The sequence below is a fragment of the Lygodium microphyllum genome, chromosome 27, assembly GCF_053477565.2.
Source record: "Lygodium microphyllum isolate KBCC chromosome 27, Lygodium_microphyllum_v1.1.10, whole genome shotgun sequence".
NCBI classification, from domain to species: Eukaryota; Viridiplantae; Streptophyta; class Polypodiopsida; order Schizaeales; family Lygodiaceae; genus Lygodium; species Lygodium microphyllum.
Window position 1 is genome coordinate 84,469,312 of NC_141161.1, and position 19,654 is coordinate 84,488,965.

General features: G+C 38.6%; 1 protein-coding gene across 1 annotated transcript; it reads right to left on the reverse strand.

The window, feature by feature from the left end:
• Window positions 1-4,397: 4,397 nt before the first annotated feature.
• SEC (Tetratricopeptide repeat (TPR)-like superfamily protein) lies at window positions 4,398-13,359 on the reverse strand. Its single transcript, XM_087669731.1, has 28 exons — window positions 12,793-13,359; window positions 12,481-12,626; window positions 12,257-12,355; window positions 12,129-12,179; window positions 11,819-11,935; window positions 11,652-11,708; window positions 11,453-11,572; window positions 11,266-11,328; window positions 11,080-11,158; window positions 10,356-10,465; window positions 10,210-10,263; window positions 9,647-9,714; window positions 9,357-9,459; window positions 9,075-9,277; window positions 8,889-8,985; window positions 8,646-8,717; window positions 8,464-8,540; window positions 8,268-8,384; window positions 8,082-8,166; window positions 7,830-7,997; window positions 7,625-7,735; window positions 7,447-7,533; window positions 7,231-7,358; window positions 7,072-7,154; window positions 6,868-6,973; window positions 6,549-6,695; window positions 6,336-6,456; window positions 4,398-4,915 (listed from the first exon to the last, which is right to left on the reverse strand). The coding sequence occupies exons 1-28, from the start codon at window positions 13,016-13,018 to the stop codon at window positions 4,802-4,804; spliced, it is 3,009 nt and encodes a 1,002-aa protein (XP_087525857.1). The 5' UTR covers window positions 13,019-13,359; the 3' UTR covers window positions 4,398-4,801.
• Window positions 13,360-19,654: the final 6,295 nt, after the last annotated feature.

Consider the following 19,654-nt stretch of genomic DNA (forward strand, 5'->3'; position numbering starts at 1 on the left):
CAAAAGTGGATGTGAGTTAACTCAAAGTGAGGGTTCACTTTTTACTTGCAAGAGATTTTTATTGTCCAAGTGATGAGATCAAAGAAAGGTGGTAAAGAAAGGGATTAGACATCATTGTGAGATAATGATTCGAGGACATTATACAAGCTACGTGAGGCTTTATTCAAAGACTACTTGGAAACTATCAAGATTATGAAAAATATACCTACATTTTAAGGAAAATTCAAAAAATGAGAGAATTGATAAGAGAAGAAAGAAGACCAAACTTGAGCCCAAAAATAAAAGGTGATTTGTCAAAGTAGTAATCCATTGTTAAGGTGATGACTACATTTTTTCTAAAGTGCAGCTTATGAGACTGGAATTTTGTGAATTTTTCAAAAGGATGAAAGAACCCTTGGCAATGTGAACACAAGTTATGTTCCTCATATTCCAAACAATACATTGATGACTTACTTGTTTCTTACAATGGAAGAAACTGCAAACACAAAAGAAAGATGGTAACAAGAGAAAAGGAACCAAAAAGAGAAGAATGCAAGCAACAAAATAATATATTTAGTACAAAAGGTGAAGCATTGGAAAAGTTAAAGCCCAAGAAGAAAAAGCAATTAGACCCTTATACAATAAATTTAAGGTTGTAATCAAATGTTATAAAATATGGCCTTTTTTTCAAGTCCTAGTTGCTTTTCTTCCGTCTATTAAAACAAGGCACAACAAAGCAAACAAACATTGCCATTAATTAATTATTAATCAACATAAGGTTAGAGAGAATAAAACACAAGAAAAGGAACAACAAAGAAAAGAGACATTGTCATTAATTAATTTAATGAATGATTAATCGAGCATAAAATTAGAGAAAATAAGCAATTAATAAGCCATTCTTCATTTTAGCCTTATGCTTCCTTGATTAGAGAAAATAAGCAACTAATTAGCCATGCTTCATTGGCCATAATGCTTTCTTTATCCTCACACCTCAAAAATTATACATATTCTTTTTTGTAAATGACAATCTATTTTTCCTTCTTTACCATCTCTTTTCAACTAATTACCGCTATGATCAATCAATTTATACAACATAGCAAATTTAGTAGCAAATGCTCTCTCTCTCTCTCTCTCTCTCTCTCTCTCTCTCTCTCTCTCTCTCTCTCTCTCTCTCTCTCAAGTATATTGTTAACAATAAAGGCCCAAGTTACTAAGGACTAAAGGATCTCTTAATCAACACACGAGCATACTATTTGGTCAAATATCTCATCCATTGTCGATTCATTAAAGACAATGATGTTTAGCATGTGTCTCTTGAATAGCTCATTAATGAATGTACATTTCAAGCCTACCAACCATAGCTTGACCTACCACTAAATGGCATACAAATACAATCAAACCTACCATGTACAAAATATCATATGCTCATGTTCTCCCTCCCTAACAACTTAAATGGATACTAGTCTAGCTTTTAAGCTGTGGACCTGGACCTACAACTTATACAAACACACAAACCAAGATTTCATGCTCAAGAGGAGTTGAACATGTAAACACATAAAAACCATACCAGTCAATACTATAAGAGGCAAGGAATTGGAGCAACTCAAAATCAGGCAAAATAACAGTAAAAATTTAGTGAGAAATAAATTACGTTCAAAGAAATGCAAAAACTTGATTTAGAAATCCAAAGTTCATGAGTTTCAGTCTAACCACCACTAGAAAATCTACCATTCTACTATCACATCTTTATTCATTTTCACAAAATTTATTATGCATTTGCATCATAAATAGTTTACCTTTCTACAATGGAGATATGGACAATATTGATAATTGATAATCGACAATATTATAACTATGAAATTGAACATTGGCAAATGGCAAATACGATCTTAGAATAAGAAAGTCAACATGCCTGTAAAGGTAGTTGAGCACCTACTGGAATGACTGAATAGCAATCATCTCACTCAGCAGGCTTAATCTGACATTTTATTCGGATAAAATTCTAGCACATCCAAGCCTAATCTGGCCAATTCTTTGGGTGAAACCTTTTGCATTGTCTAAGCTCGATTCAGTGCACTCTTGATTAGTCTGGGGGACAACCCACCATAAAGCATTAAGACTTCAGTTAAACACTAGATCAATCACATGCCGTATTCAAGTCGCTCATAACTGCATTACACCTATTGCAGTTGCATGCAGCAACAGATGCAAGTGCTGCTAAACACACACTCAAATAACTTTGATTACAACTGTAGTCAAGAAAACACTTTTTAGACAATTAACTCACACCTTATGTAACACCTAAGGACATCCTCTCCAAGATGAATGACTGATGTTAGAGTTCCATACTCCATCCTCTCCAAGATGGAGTACTTGTGTTACAATTCCAAACCGAAAAATCCAGAATCAATTTGAAAGTATAATTAATTCTCTGTTAAAAGATCATTCTAACCTCACAAACACCTCCAAATTACCACATTGTATGCTCTTGCAACTGCATGCATCAACAGATGCAAGTGATGCAAAACATGCACATTCAATAAACCTTGTATACAACTGTAGTCAAGGAAACTCTTTAAGAGAATTTACTTACACCTTATGTAGCACTCAGACCTAACAACATCCTCTCCAAGATGGACTGTTGTTAAGAGTTCCAAAAAGAAAAATCCAGGAATCGATTTGAAAGTACAACTAATTCACTCTGTTAGAAGCTCGTTATATCCTAAAGCAATACAACTTATTTAGACTTCTAACCTTAAAAAATCATCTCCAAGATAGAGACTGCTTTGCTAAATTTTCCAAACCACACAATTCAGAACTCTTTCGTTTTTTCTAAAAAGCATAATTGGGGTAATCAATCCTGTGTCCTAACTCAACCATAATCAAGTGCCAGGGGCTAAGACTAATGCTAACTCTAGAAAAGTGAAATAGAATAAATGTTTTGAGAATCCATCCCAACTCAATTCAAGTTTATATACTTAACCGATAGGGCAAAACTACATAAAGGAACAGAAGAATTTCCTAGTTAAGAATAAGCTCACTGAAGCATCAAAAAAATTTTAACTTGAAAAGATTTGTCAGATTTTTCTGTTGTTTGTATAAATAGTTGGATTGTGGAAGATTAAACAAAGTCAGATTCCAGTACACATAATGAAGTACACAGAGCAATACCGCAAAACTGCCCTAAGCAGGTGAAGGACATTCAGAACTAAAGAATCATGTCAGACCAGGAGATCACAGATTAGCCCCATAAAAGAACATTCACAGATGTTAGTGAAAGTGGTATCCCATTGCTTGAGATGAGAACAAATAACAGAACTCGTTACAAGACATGAGACTAGAAACTCTCCCAGAAAGAGACCAACTCACAAAGAGAAGCTCGAAATTACCACAAGATGGCTCAAGCATACCAACCTCCATGTAGCACTAAAACAAAAGTCTCAACAGAGTAGTTTCAAGCACGTGTAGTCTCGGCTCCAAGCATGAACATGAAAAGAAGCATAGAAACTCCAAGAATTTGACAGAAGGGCGCAGATAATACCAAAGGTATATAGCTGACATGCATCGCCAAACACCCTTACCCCAGTTTTGCTTGTTCTTGCTTCTCCTTTTCCTTCTCTGCCTTTAAATGGGTCTTCTTCCCTTCGTTTTTATTTTTAGTAAGTGGGAATTTGGTCCTGTGGTGGTCATGGTGGTGGTGGTGGTGGTGGTGGTGGTGGTGGTGGTGGTGGTGGTGGTGGTGATGGTATCTGTAGGGTTGGGAAGGGGGAGGACCAAAACTATTTTACAGAAATGCAAGTGACAATCAAGGAATTAGGACAGACTCTTCAAGCAGCAGCAGTACAAAGAAGAGACTAGGACACAGAAGAAGATTGTTAGACCTGATGACATACATTAGAATTGAACAGACGGGCACTAAGCTGACACATGGAATCTTTAGAAAGAGATCACAATTGATCAATTCAGATGTACTAGAGTAAAATTTTGCATCCCCCAGAAATAGAGTTCAAACACCTTATCCCTGGAAAGGCACTGACAAATCATTGCACCATACTACTACTTACAAGATATGTCCTGTTTATTTTCAGGACCAGCCAAAAAGATTAAATCTTTAGAGTTATCACAGAAAGTTGATCATTCAGACGTATAAGAGCAAACTTCTGGAGCCCTAAAATATGTTCAAACAGCCTACACCTGAATAGGAACTGATAATCATTACTTCATACTCGTAACAACTACTGCTTACAAGCTATGCCCTGTCGATTTTCAGGTCTAGTTAAAGGGATTGACACACACAAACTGTGTCAGTTTCGCACACCACCATACATTACATCAATCAGTATCCTATACCAACCCCACCCCCAAAAACACCAAAACTGCAAAGATTGTGGTAATATTTAGCTGAATCTCTAAAAATGTAGAAACACCACACAGGCTCTAAGAAACTTATATTTTCCTTCAAAAAAATGGGGTACAACAGAGAAAAGCACCCACTGAACCACCATTAGCAGAGGGACGTGCCATGTAGAGAACTGAAGGTTTCTGGGCCTCAATTCTTTTGAGTCTCTGTGAAACCTTGAGTATGTACGAGTGTAATCATTGATTTATTTAAGCCTAGTCAGCAAGCATTTTGGGTTGCATGCCAGATGAGCCTTTTTCTGCCAGAACATCTGATGACCAAATATAATCAACAAATGCTGACAGTTATTCTGGACATGCACCCCATTCCATCAACATAGAAGTTGCTGCTGCCCACTTCAAATGCATCATTTGGACATACCTCAGCCCTAAAATTCATATAGAGTTAACAATTTCAATAGCATCACCGATCAAACGGGCATTCCATATCATTCTCTAACACTTTGAAAGGTTGTGGGTGCTTCCCCGAGCAATAAAGGTTCCACATCTTGAAATATGCCCTTTCAAGATTTTTCACCTGAGATGTATCATGAATGCAGTTGCTTAATTTCTAATTTCATGTGCATGCAAACTCCATAAAAACATAACTAATCATACTACTTATAAAGACATGATTAAAACATAGTTACATTGAATAATGAGACAGCCTCAATGAAAGCAAAGCAGATCTAGCTAGGTGCTTGAATAAAGTGAGTTCTCGACAAACAGCTAAGTGTAATTTGAAATTTTCCTGTTTTTGTGCATCGGCCGGCACAACAATATTGTAGCACAGTTTATGCTTCTATCCTACAAGTATACAGCTTGAACGTTATGTGCATTATCACATGAGGAGATGAAACAAACCAAGCATGAGTACAACACAGAGAGTAATTTTACAACATTGACCTGAACCTAAAAGGATCATTAATTCATTTCAAGGCACACTAGTACAGCACAAAGTCAATGTTTCTATGTAAGCAGTCGGATGTTTGTTCTTTTGGAAAGCAAAGGAGAAATGGCTAGGAGCTTGAATAAAGAAGAGTTTTTAACAAGCAACTAGGTGTACTCTGAGAATTTTATACATTTTCCTGCACATCTAGCAAATATAGCAAATATACTGCTTAAAATTATGTATGTAATCGCATAAGGTGATGAAACAAACCAAGAGTGCACTTTCACAACATCGACCTGAACCCCTGGAACGACATCAAGGGACACTTGGTACAGCACAAAGTCAACATTTCTAAGCAAGCAATCAGATGTTTGATGTAACACCACAAAAACGAGTAATATTCGAGAAAATTGACAGATTCACATTAGGAGAAACCTAAACAAGACTATGATGTGCCATAACCCATGCAAAATGTCCACAGCCAGAGACATCGAAGTAAGCAGACAAGATGGTGAATTCTACAAGATCACAGTCCTTGCAGATGAAATTAGACGAACCACACACAAATCTCGGAAGTGAAATAGGGGACTAGCATGCACACAACACATAATCCAGTGCTTACAACTGCAGGGCAAATCCTAATACTTAAACTGTTTATCTCAGCTTAACAAGTCCATGCAAAATCTTCCCTAAGAAACTGCATCTAACAATTTCCACAACAGAATTGAAGGACTCAACCCATGCAACCTGCAGAGCCCTGCTTGAAATGAAACAACGTTCAGTCATAAGCCCAAGAAATCTCATCTCACAATTTTTCTTTCTGTAACAAAAATATCCAATCGGCACAGTCTTCTGAGATAAAAGCAAAGATCAAAGTCATACAGCCCAAGACAGTTCCTCAAGTTTTCACTGGAGCAATGAACACATTTAGCAATAGCACAACAACACACTATTTATGCAAATATTGAGGGCACCAGAAGCCAGGGCAAAGAAACCAGTCACAACAAACAATAAAGACACGTGTTGGATAAATGCAACATATGCAAAACTGAAAGCTGTAACTTACCCATCGTGCTGTATCAAACAAGGGACATGTTAAACGAGCAGCCCGAAGTTTGGCAGACAGAGACTTCAGCATTGCTGGGTTTGTTGCAAGTAGGACAGCCCTTTCCTCATACTCTTTCATACTGATCATGAAAGAAACCGTCCAATCAGCCCAACAACACAGACAATGATCATAGAGATAGTGACCTTCACTTCCTTGAAACACTAGCATTACCTCTTGACCACCATTTCATCCCCCAATCCTGTAGCCATGCAAAGAGACCCAGCAACTCTAGTTGCCATCTTTTCCAGGGGTAGCGTAATCATTGGTAGGCCAGCCCATAGGATATCAGTTCCAGTAGTATGACCATTGCATAAGGGCCTACACAATTGCAGAAATTCAGTGTAAAGAAACAAGGTTTCTGCCATCATACATGCATCTGATTAAAGATAGTGGAAAAAGCATCAACTCTAGCTCTTGGTGAAGGCATCTGCACCTTCAGAAAGAGAAACTCGTCCATACAATGAGCAGGAATAAAAGAAGTAAAGCTTACGTATCAAGGAAAAGATCAGCTAATGCACTTCGACGTATATGCTCACTCTTAGCTGCAACATCTGTGAAAATAATCTGCTCTGACTGAACTCCTTGTGCTATGGCATCTGAAACACATAAAGATAACAAGGAATTTGTAAACACGATCAGCATCTGCATCATCTAAGATGTAAAAGATGGTCCCAACTGTATAGGTGCTGCTTACATGCCCGAAGCCTGCTCTCTCCAGCAGCAGGGAACCGGAGCAGCCATAAGGCACTGTTTGGGACTCTCTTTAATATGTTGCACCTGGTCCCATTACATTATTAGTAATGAATGTAGAATCCAGCACTGTAATCATGTTTGAGAGTATCCAGAAACCTACCAAGTCACAAATACTTCAGGGTCAATTTTATACAGCTGATTGAAGCATGCAAATATGAATTTGTCTTCGGGCAAGCCATAGTCTGAACGCCTGGGTTGACAGTTCGGATCCAACACATCAAGATTTTTCTGCAAGGCATTCAACCAAATATCTCAAAAAACCTTGTTCTCTAATTGGAAATAATAACTAGCTACAAAGTCCACTTGAAAAGACTACCTGTTTGTAATCATTCACAAAGTAGCAATGTGGCAAGTGGACAAGCTTCTCAGAATATATATGAGCATAACAATTCGGTGAGACAAACTGCAATTTGCAAGAGATCCACAAGTTCATATTAGGCTTGGAAAACACTGTAAAGAGCAAGGAAGAAAAAGAGAGATGCAGGGTTTCCTACCTCATCTGTCACTAGATAGTGGATGTAATCAGCACCAGTGGTTCCAGGAAAGCCCATGTATGAAACCTGTATCGGAGCTGGTTGCATGGCAAATATCTCGTTCCTAGCACCCTGTTCACGACAATGCAAGTAGAAGAGTCACTTTTTCCTAGCTCCATGCATCTATATTCCAGAAGGTAAAACACCACCTATATTCCTGACTTACCTTCGTGTAACCATTTAAGTTTATCAAAATCTGAATTTGATCTTCAGCAATTAACCGTGCAATCGCATCAGACAACACACTAGAAACGTCCTTAAAATGTTCTGCTTCAGCCATTATGCGTTGCCGCCACTCACTACCATCATTCTGGCTCAATGCATAGCAGAACACCTGATGTGCAAAGCAGTTAGAACACCTGACATGCAAAGCAGTTTGATGCAATCATCACCCAAACAGGCAACTATATTATGTTACCTCCACATTTTCCCTATTGTGCATTCCAAAAACAGATCCCATGAGGTGAGAGAGGGGATGGTTGCCAAAATCACTGCTTACATAACTACAAACACACCACAATCAAAGGTCAGAATTTCAATTCTACAAAGTGATTGAAGTAGCCATAAATCGTCCATGACCCTGTAACCAAGATCTTATACATACCCCACTCGGAGGCGTCCAGACCCACCCTGACTTGTGACAGGTACAGCCAATGGATGAGAGAAAGGAGGCAAACTAAAGCGTGATGCAACTAATGCAGCATGTTTTGCATACTGGCAGCTGTAAATGAAGCAAGTAGTCAGTGCATGTATTTGATGGGGGTAGCGCCTGATTACCCACTAAACTCCTAACTCATTACCTTATATCTAAAGCAAGTATAGGGTTGATAGGATATGCAATCGCATGAAAAGGCTGCACACTTGGAAGGACTTGTGACTGCAATCAACAAGAGAAGTATAAGATCAGTCAATCAGCTTCCATAATCAAAGAGCAGTAGACTTGTGAACTGAAGTTCAAAGGCTTGCTAAACAAAGCATTTACTTGTATCTGCTGCCTGACGACCTTCTCAATCTCCACAAATTTGTTGTCACGATCTTCCCAATCACACACACACTGCAATAGACAAAGTAAATCAGGAATAGTAATGTGAAACACACTGCAATATAGAAAGCAATTCAGCCACAGTAACAACACACACAGCAATAGACAAAGCAAATCAGGCATAGTAATGATAAAATGTTGAAGGTTTGGCCAAAAAAACAGCAAAGAGGCAGCCGAGAAAACCTGCAATGTATGAAGCAAATTACAGGTTGCTTCTGGAAAATCAGATCTGAAACATAAAGCTTGCTTGTAGCTTTTTATGGCCGCCTCCACATGCCCACTGCAATCACCAAACATGGAAGATTTAGTTAAAACTCACACACATTGAGTAAACTAAACAAACAAAAGAAGAATAGCTTAACATGCAACCTGTCCTTGTAAGCTGAAGCCAAATTGGCATGGCCCTCTGCCATGGTTGGACGCAGTTTTACAGCCCGAATGTAATCTTGGATTGCCTCAGTTACACGGCCAACTTCTTTCAGAGTATTACCTCGGTTTACAAAGCAATCAGCAGCTTTATTGTCTATTCGTAGAACCTCATTATAGCAAGCAATTGCCTCCACATAGTGCCCCTGAAAAGATCGGTATAAGCTTTTATTCAGCATCCTCTTTGATTCAAGACTCGGCATTACAAGACAACTTCACACTTACCTGCTGCTTGTAAATGGTTGCCAGATTATTGTAAGGGGCTGACAATCCTGTGGTTACAGCCAAAGTGGCCTTGTAGAAATTTGCAGCAACATTGACCATATTTCTGATACAGATAAATAAAGACCATTCCAGATAAGACAGCCGCCAACTTAGCTGAGCATTTTTTTGGATAAAAGAATAGTATGTTGAATCATCTAGACAAAACTTGAAGTGTCCCATTTTATGCAATTAAGTTATTAACCAATTAGCTGTTATTTGAGCTCATTAAGACGCATAAGAGAAATACTTACACTTCCATGTAGATGTTTCCCAAGTTGGTTAAGGCCTGAGGATGATTTGCTTGAAGTTGAAGGCAAGCCTGCCCACAGGAATTATACATTAGTAAACCCACTACCTAAAAACAAGATAAGTTGCACCTAGCCTTATCAGAGTGACCCGTTTATCATACAAAGTTGGTGCTTGATAGGCTTGTTTTGCAAAAACTTGATCTCCAAATCAGTGCATGTGTGCATGTGCACTCATCCCCTTGAAGTATAATCAAAGCAAAACACGTGGATACCAGAAGGATAACTGTCTGATGCAGTCTATTTTGTTCATCAAGTTTAATCTATATAGATAGGAACAGCCTTTACTTGCTACTCATTCCCTGTTCCATACCAGGCATGTCACTCCAGTGGCACAGTTGCCCAACAAGAAGCTGCCATTTAACATTAAAGAACGATAGACCCAGGCAAACAACAAGGTACCATTGAACATTTACAAACAATAGACCCAGACTACACGTAAAAGGTTAACAGGCCTAAATCGCCACACAATCAGAGCAGCAGGATTTAACATAGGAGGACACATCAACCTGATAGCAGACTATAGCTTCCTCCAACCTCCCAGCATCCTTCAAAGCATTGCCCTATCAGTACACAGAAACAATTTGTAGAATCAGATAAGAATAGCCCATTTTCTGAACCCCTGCCACAGGTTATAGGACTTTGAGTAGCTTACAAGATTGTTATATGCCTCCAAGAAAGAAGAGTCCAGTAAAATGGCTTGTTTGTAGTGAAGTATTGCCAGATCCAATTCGTTCTGTTCATAGTAAAGACTTGCCAGATTACCTGCACACCATGAAAAAACCGTCCCCAGCGAGCCCCCGTCACCCAAAGACCCAATATACACTTACCAGATGCTGATTATGATCTTCCACACACAACAAAATCCACCCTAGCTATAGCTAGCAGCTGTATTGTTGCCATGTTGAAGCAAGATCTGGCAGTCCTCTCTTCATACACAAATCTGTCATTGGTCACCCAATGACAAGATACTCAAACATCCTTTGGCAGGGATGCTGTTGATGTGTATGACAGGTAAACACCCTTTACACATAGATCAAAAAACAAATTCATGCCGGTTCCCCACTGCTGTGAATACTTTAATGACCAAACAGATGAGTTGGCAAATATAAAGCCTCAGGCAATAAGTTTGCTGTCCAAGAGCGCGCACCTTCCGAGCAAGATGAAAGGAGACAACAAGACCACACGAAAAGGACATTCTGTCAGGCCAGCGATAAAACAAAAAGCTGAACCCAATAGGCACATACAGCCACCATGCGGATAAAAGGATCCCCAGCCCAAAGCAAGTACCCCAAGTAAAACAATTGTGGACAACAGATGCACAGAGAACTTCCATAAAACACAGCACATAAAGAAACAATGGGCAAAGGTTTACTTACCATAAGCAATGGCATAATCAGGCTTAACTTGAATAGCTTTCTGAAAACAAAGGATTGCTTCTTGGATTCTGCCTAAAGCCTGCAGTACAAAAAGCTTCGTTATGAGTTGCTATGTCTATGACATTGCAGGATCACCTGCAGTTACGAGATGACCAAAAAATTACAACATGTAGCATTATAACACACCTTTAACACAGTTCCTTGGTTCATATACGCATCAGCAAAATTTGGTTTCAACTTGATCGCCTCCTGGGGGGAATGCCATGCACACATCAGTTAATTAGCAAACTGTGCTTGTACAAAACATCGGCATCAAAAAATACTCAACATAAGCTTGCCAAAATTTCATTAGCAGTCAGTACTGTGCATTTACCTTATAATATGCAAGTGCTCGGGGGTAATCTCCAAGCTCCATAAAAAGGCCAGCCAAGTTTGACCAAGCAATTGCAAAAGATGGCTGTTTACGAATAGCTTCCACATAGCATGCATATGCCTGAACATGAGAAGTATAGAAGTCATATCCACACTGTAGGATATAAGCACATCACTATTCAAATCTGTAAATGCCTTACATGCTGGAGCAGTCCCCTTGCTTTCAGAAGATTCCCAAGATTACTGTAAGCATCCACCTAGTTCAAAATCAAAAGGATTGTATGATACCCTTACAGCATTCAAAAGATAAAATAGATACGGACAAAACAACATCAAAGTGGAAACTGAACTATTGTTAACAAAATACCAGGTTGGGATTTATAGCTAGGGCTCGGCGGCAGCATTCTTCAGCTTCTTGAAGCATCCCTTTGCGCATGTATGCACTGGCCAGATTTGACCATGCATCACAAAACTTAGGACGAATCTGCAGCAACATAACCCACCCAATACTGTGATGACAACTTCAATCAACGTGGAGACTAAATCATAAATCGTTGCATCAAGCTTAACCTACGTGAATCACCATACGATCAACATCCACTGAACCCAAAAAGAATATCGATGCATAAAGCCTTGCTGAACTACACGAGTCACCAATAAATCAAACTGAGATTTACCTCAATAGCAAAAGCATAATATTGTATTGCCAAATCAATATTTCCCTTTTCCTGCAATCATGGCACCGAAATTAAACTTCTCCATTACAATATTCCTAACCAAAGGACAGTCATGTAAATATCACAACCTTCCACGCATTGGCCAAGTTGCCGTAGCATTCCGCGAAGCTAGGATCTATTCGTATAGCCTCTTGATTTTTCTTGATGCACATGTCGAAATCATGAAGCTGAAAATTCCATTGATGCAGGCACAACAAAAATAAATAAATTGAGGAAGAAGTATACCAAACTAGGGCCATTAATAGCTACAACACAGCCAAGTTAGTGTGATTGTCAAGGAGCTAGAAAAAACCTGATAATAAATTGCACCCAATAATAACAACGCATCTGTGCGTAGAGGATTCTTCTCATGCACCAGTCCACAGTGCTCTAATGCTTTAGTGAAATTTCCATCTTTGTATTCCTTATGAGCCAATGCTAACAGTGTATCTTCATCCCCTGATATATACAGGTAACAAGCGTTGGAATAATGAAACCTTCTGCAATGGTATAATTTGTGTTCTTCGCAATTTTTTGGTTAGTTACAAATGAAATAAATGCACGGAATATTATTGTACTTCTTAAAAACAGAAATGAGATAATAAAGATCAATTTCAGAGCTTACAATCAGGTCGATCTAGCCCGACTGTTGCAGCCTGCGGCTTCCCAATCTGGGAGAAGACAAGCTGCTGTGGATGCTGCTGCGGCGGTGGCTGCTGAAGGGCAGGCGGCTGCTGCGTCAACAGGGGTTGCTCAGGAGGCTCGAGCTTCACAATCTCTCGAGAAAAGCCGATGTTGTGCCCCTGACGGAGCCCATTCTGGACGGGAAGCCCGCTCTGGACAGAGAGCATGGCTGCTGCAGGTAAAAATAACCTAATGTACTAAAGACGGAGGAAGCCGCAGTGAGGGGGAGGCTCGTGCGATGAGGGTAGCCTTGGGAAACGTCATAACACGGGAAGATAGGGCAGGGATAGGCACAAATGGACAAGGAAGCAGAGCAGGCGAAATTGAAGGCAGCTATGGCGAAAAGAGCTTTTCTATGTTACGTCAGACTGTCAATCCTCCCCTACCTTCCTTCCTTCCGTCCTTTCCTTCGTTTGGTGCGTTGGCAGAGAGAGAGAGAGAGAGAGAGAGAGAGAGCCGAAGAAGGCGAGATGTGTTATACGAGAAGAGAGCGAGCAGAAGAGAAGACAGAGCGAAAGAGAACTCGTCTTTTTTGGTTTCTCTTCTTTTTTTCTTCTCCTTTTTTTTTTCCTTCTTTTCTATTTTCGCGTTTCCTGAATGCATGCTTTTCACCCGCACTGCCTCTTCCTGTTTTAGGGTACGTTCCTACCACCACCCCACACCACGCACCGATGTCACCAAAATTGGAGACCTATCTCGGTGCTCGAAAAAGCCTGTTTTCCCAAATGTGAAAAACTTTTCAATGAAAATTTTAAGGGGTAAAATACCAATATTTGAAGATCTTTTTCATTTATACTCTAAAATTTTAGCTTTTAAAATGTCTTCACTTCTTAATTTTATTTTTAAAGGTAAATTCCAAAATTTAAAGGTAGCCTATTTTGTCTTTCAATGGTGTTTATTGATTGGAATAACACCTATCTTTTTCACCCAAAGGTAGAGCACCCCTAAGGGTAAGGCACCCAAGAGCCATCCAAGTGTGGGTTTTGGAACCTTTGTCCACCCACAACTCACACATACCCCCACCAATTGGGCTTGTGCTCATTGGTAAAATCACTCTCTTTGCCCATTCTAGACTACATCTAAGAGATGCTTTAGAAAAAGCATTGTTTGGCAACAAAAAGGAGGACAACATGAACACTTGGTCTGGGCTAGCTAGTCAAAGTTCTTTCAAAAACCACTTGCCAATCATTTTGACTTTTTATGGGGATTACCCTAGGTCATGGGGTGGTAGCATCTAAGGAGACCACTAGACATGACAATGTGACGAGAGCAAGATTTTGATGAAGGTAGACGTGGATAACTTATTGCCCAATATGCTATTTGTTTTATCGCATGGTATATTGCTATCCAAGGTTTGCAAGCGAGCAATTACATGCCCATTACCACATGCTAAGCATTTGGTCACCTTCTATTTGTGAGTACCAAACCTCAAAATGTTGCCACCATCAACTAACAACCTATGTGGTGTCCATGTCCTCCTTCCTTGTTTTGCATGTCTAGTATTTGGTTTGAGTCATAAATCAAAGAAATTTTATTTGCTTAACCTATATTACCAAAATACATACACAACTTTATTGAATCCTACTTTCTCCTCAATCAGCCATAAAGATTGTTTCACACTTCTTTTCTACATTCATATACTTTGCTTATATTCCAACGATGGCTTTAGGATAGGCCCTCTTTGTGTGATGTATAGTTTTGAACTTCCAATGGTAATGTTCCATCCATACATCCATCCATCGAAGAGCTCACTCATAAAGTAGTTCCTAATTTTGAGAAACTGGTGTGTCATGTGTGTAGGAGGATTACTTTGTAGAATGAACATGATTTTTAAACAACATATTATATAAGATAAGCTTGTCAAACATGATCGAAACGTCCAAACGATGAAGAAGAAAACATGCACTTATCTTTCAAGAAACATGCAATTGTCATTCTCTTTATCCAATAATAGCAATATTCTCTCTCTCTCTCTCTCTCTCTCTCTCTCTCTCTCTCTCTCTCTCTCTCTCTCTCTCTCTCTCTCTCTCTCTCTCTCTCTCTCTCTCTCTCTCTCTCTCTCTCTCTCTCTCTCTCTCTCTCTCTCTCTCTCTCTCTCTCTCTCTCTCTCTCTCTCTCTCTCTCTCTCTCTCTCTCATGTGCATTTGTATGTGTTTGTGTGAGATAATAATAATCATCACTCTATTGCCTTGCTTGATAGCAAAGATGTTGAAAAAGGAAAACTTAGGTTGATGATCATCCGATGAATTCCACAAATAACTTTTTCTCCTCTCAAGCTAAAACATGCTTTATTATATGTGACCATGCTTGAAACCTATGCTTTGGTATTGCCCACAAAGTTTTCATAATTAATCTTGCTAACCAATAAAAAGAGAAAGAGAGACAACCATACAACCAAGTGACACTAGTATAAATATCGCCAAGCCACTTACTATATCAATAGTTGTAACTAACTTGTAGTTTGCATGTAGGAATCCTTAAGGGTTCCTAGGCACCCATAACTATAATACGCACTTACAAGTCAATGATATCAAATGTTAAAAGTTAAGGTCAAAACTTGACTATTCACCATTGTGTGGTTATTGACTTAACCATAGTTTCTTATTTTCTATGTCATGATCCTTTGAGTTTACTTTTATATGTGCAAGATAACTAAACAAAGACAGAGAGTACACCACACACACGCACTCTCTCTCTCTCTCTCTCTCTCTCTCTCTCTCTCTCTCTCTCTCTCTCTCTCTCTCTCTCTCTCTCTCTCTCTCTCTCTCTCTCTCTCTCTCTCTCTCTCTCTCTCTCTCTCTCTCTCTCTCTCTCTCTCTCTCTCTCTCTCTCTCTCTCTCTCTCTCTCTCTCTCTCTCTCTCTCTCTCTCTCTCATGTATATGTATTTGTGTGCAAGAAAGCTTGTGCTCTAAGGTGTTGTTGTTAGAGTGGGAAGCTCTTGTGTGGACATGCACATCTAGACATTTATTCATTGAGAGAGCTACCATGTCAATGTGTTTATCTACTCCTTCCTTGTATTCATTTAGCAAGTGATATGAGGGTTCCATTACCCATCTAGAAGGGTTTAAAGCAGATATTGAGAGCCACAAATCAATGTGTCATTTAGGCATTGATAGGCTTGGAAGGAGCTTGTGATTTTGCACTTGGGATAGACAAAGCGCATGCCTTGCTTAGCTAGCTAGGGGCTAGTTTAAGATTGATAAGTAGGGGTGGAACTTGAATCTAGAAGGGTAGCTTAATCAAGTACGACCTATACTAGTCTATCAAAATCAAGCACAAAAGGGAAAAAGGAAGGTTGAAGCTTTGTTTGAGGAGATGAATGGTGCTACAACTTGGTCAACTCTACTAAAGGACATGTTTCACTAAATTGAATACATCCTTTGAGGTATTGTATGCAACAAACACAATTAGTGCATGTTTGTTAAAGTCTCTATTCTTTTTGTGAAGCCTCTAAGTCTTGAAGCTAACGCTTGTTAACCTTTATACATTTGTCCATGTTCATGTTCTTGCATAGTGAACTTGTTGTTTTAATCAAATGGGTTCATCTTTGGAGTATTCACATGGTAGCTTATAATTCTAGATCAGGTTTTAAGGGGATTCTTATGCACACTATAAAGGAGGCAACATTATTATTTTGTGGAATTGGTATGTGGTATTTTGAGCTATTCATTGACAGTTTGGATTGGATATCGTGTTGTATTATGGGCACTTTGATTGGCCTTGCTTGTTGGTTATCTTGATCATTAGCTAGCTGGCATGTTACTTGTTACATACGTCATAGTGGATTGGTTTGGATCACTATAGTAAAGTCTAGTGGTATAGATATTACCCAAATTCTTAGTGATAATTTTGATAGCTATAACTTTGTTGTTTGGAAGTTTAAGATTGAAAACTTTATTACTAGTGAAAGGATTTGGGATTTGGTCACGTGTGATGAGACAGAACTTGACTTGACAAAAATGACAATTGTAGAACAACTTAATCGTCACAATATTTGGACAAAAAGAGCACAAAAGGTGCTCAAATGATTTTTCAGATATTACCCAAATTCTTAGTGATAATTTTGATAGCTATAACTTTGTTGTTTGGAAGTTTAAGATTGAAAACTTTATTACTAGTGAAAGGATTTGGGATTTGGTCACGTGTGATGAGACAGAACTTGACTTGACAAATATGACAATTGTAGAACAACTTAATCGTCACAATATTTGGACAAAAAGAGCACAAAAGGTGCTCAAATGATTTTCACATATATTGAGGATGAAAGGGTCAAACAAATAATAAATTGCAAGTTGCTTAAGGACATCATAATACTAGGATTTGCTAGTTTTTCCACTAATTGCGGATGTGCCACATCCAAATCAACTCCATGACCAAGCCTATCTCTAAACTCTTCCCTCCCACAAAATACTTCTCCTTGCCTACTAAGGCAACATACCTTTTACCGCATGCAATATTGTGCATATTTATACCATAGCTAACTCTAAATGCTTAGCACTTGTACATATACCATTATTCTAGATTTCAATCTTCGATATATTTCACTCTCTCTCTCTCTCTCTCTCTCTCTCTCTCTCTCTCTCTCTCTCTCTCTCTCTCTCTCTCTCTCTCTCTTTGCACTCATCGTCTTGGATCACCCCATAATAGATACTTTCACCTTGAGGAGAGTACGACATTTTTAGAGAGGGCTATTTATCATTTTCTTGGTACATGATATTAGCCCACACTGAGCATCCCTTAAGAATATGAACATTAATATCATTAGTTGCTTTCATTTCATTTTCATTGTCATTCTCAAGTCAAGATAACATGGTCAGATACACTCGCTTCTTTTGTCTTAACAGGCAACATCCTAGTTTTTTAGAGATGACCCTTTCATAAAACGTCAGAAAACATAAAATAATCAAATGTGCTTCATAAAACATAACATTGATAGTGTGCATTTGTCTTCAAGCCATTACATGATCAATTTAACACACCAATTACACCATGAATTTACTTATTGTAATGCTTTACTCGCCCCTAGTTTATTATCTACAATGTGCATTTTGGCATCACAAGAGCGCTCTAACAAAAAATGCATGATTGTATGCAAGAAAATATAGGCTAGGAGGGACTCAAAATAGGTAGGGAGTGAAGATATAAATATTGAACTTATGCACCTAAGTTAAATATTATGTACAACCATCTAAGCTCTGATTGAAGGCACAAGGTGGAAGATTGACAAATGACATTGTGTAAAATAGTTTAGCTTCTAATGAGATGACGTATACAATTGGCCATCCTCTTAAGTTGTCATATAAAAAGGAGTGGAACAAAACCCAATAATCAAATTTGGGTGGACACCAAGTGCACCAATCAAAAGGGCAACTATCACAAAAAATGGAGTTGGTGAAGTTCTCAAGCATATTGAATTGTTCCTAAACCAAAATATAAGATAAAATGAAAGATACAAGTACATATTCATGCAATCACAATGCAACTTCTTTTGAACATTATCCATTAAAACAAGTAGGGGGGAGTGGCCTCTTGGGTACTCTAACTTTTGAGCCACTTTTGTAATATAAACTCGTCAATGTTGTGTTTTGTGATATAAAAACATGAGGAAAAGAGGAGGATGACAATTTGATTAAGACAATCCAAATAGATCTGAATTCAAATTTAACGGGTGAAAGCAACAATATAGGGGGAGTGGTCTCTTGGATACCCCAACTTTTGACACACTTTCCAGCTAACATGTGACTTTTTGCATTTCTTGGGCACCATCTATCTTTTGTATTTCTCATTTTTGTTGTTTGTTTTCCTAGAGGGGGTGTCTATTTTGGTAAGCATTCTCATCCCTCTTGCTTGTTGAACAAGAGCTAGTGTTGCTACAAACTTTGTCAAACTTTTATACCACCATAGATAACTACTTTGGAAGCCAATTCTCTAGTGTTTTTAGACGCTCTTGACATACTTGATAGCATCACTGAGCATAGACTTGGGAAGAGTTGAAAAACTCATATTCCTTTGTGTTACCATGCTTGCTTTAAAGGTGACATGGAAGGCATCAGAAGGTGATGGTGGAATATATTTTGATATGTAGTTGTTAGACATACTTGATAGCATCACTAAGCATAGACTTGGGAAGAGTTGAAAAACTCGTATTCCTTTGTGTTACCATGCTTGCTTTAAATGTGTCCATGGAAGGCATCGGAAGGTGATGTGGAATATATGTTGATATTATTGTTAGGGCAGAGTGCAATTTAGTAATGCTAGTTACTTGTGTTCCCAATGTTTAAGAGCCTCCCATCTCAAACTAAACATAGGATTCTTTGGTGCCACGGTCTGAAAGGTTTTACCTTTCAAAATTGGGAAGGAAATGAAAAAGCCTTCAAATATAGGCATGTTTATAGCTTCTTGTTTCTGCTATCTCAAAAACAAGCAGAATCCCCATAGAAGTGTTGCGCATTCCAAGACCTTGGTTTGGGAGTCTTTGAGGGCCTTTCATGACCACATGTAGCTAGATATGATGGTTTCATTGCTACATGATGGCATTGGGATATGATAGTTGAAGCTGCTTTTGCAAATCCTTCACTTGAAAACCAACAATGGGAATACTAAAAGCCATGATATTATTGCTTTCAATAGCTTTGTTGCATGTTGTGTAGTGAGCTAAACTCAAAATTCCATCTAAGGTCTTTCCCAAAATAGGTTTCTCCATGCCTATTCATAAAACTACACCTTTTAGTCATACTCTCCCCCTCCCTTTCCCACTTTGTTTTGGATTATCCTTTGAAATTTAGCACAATATTATTCTTAC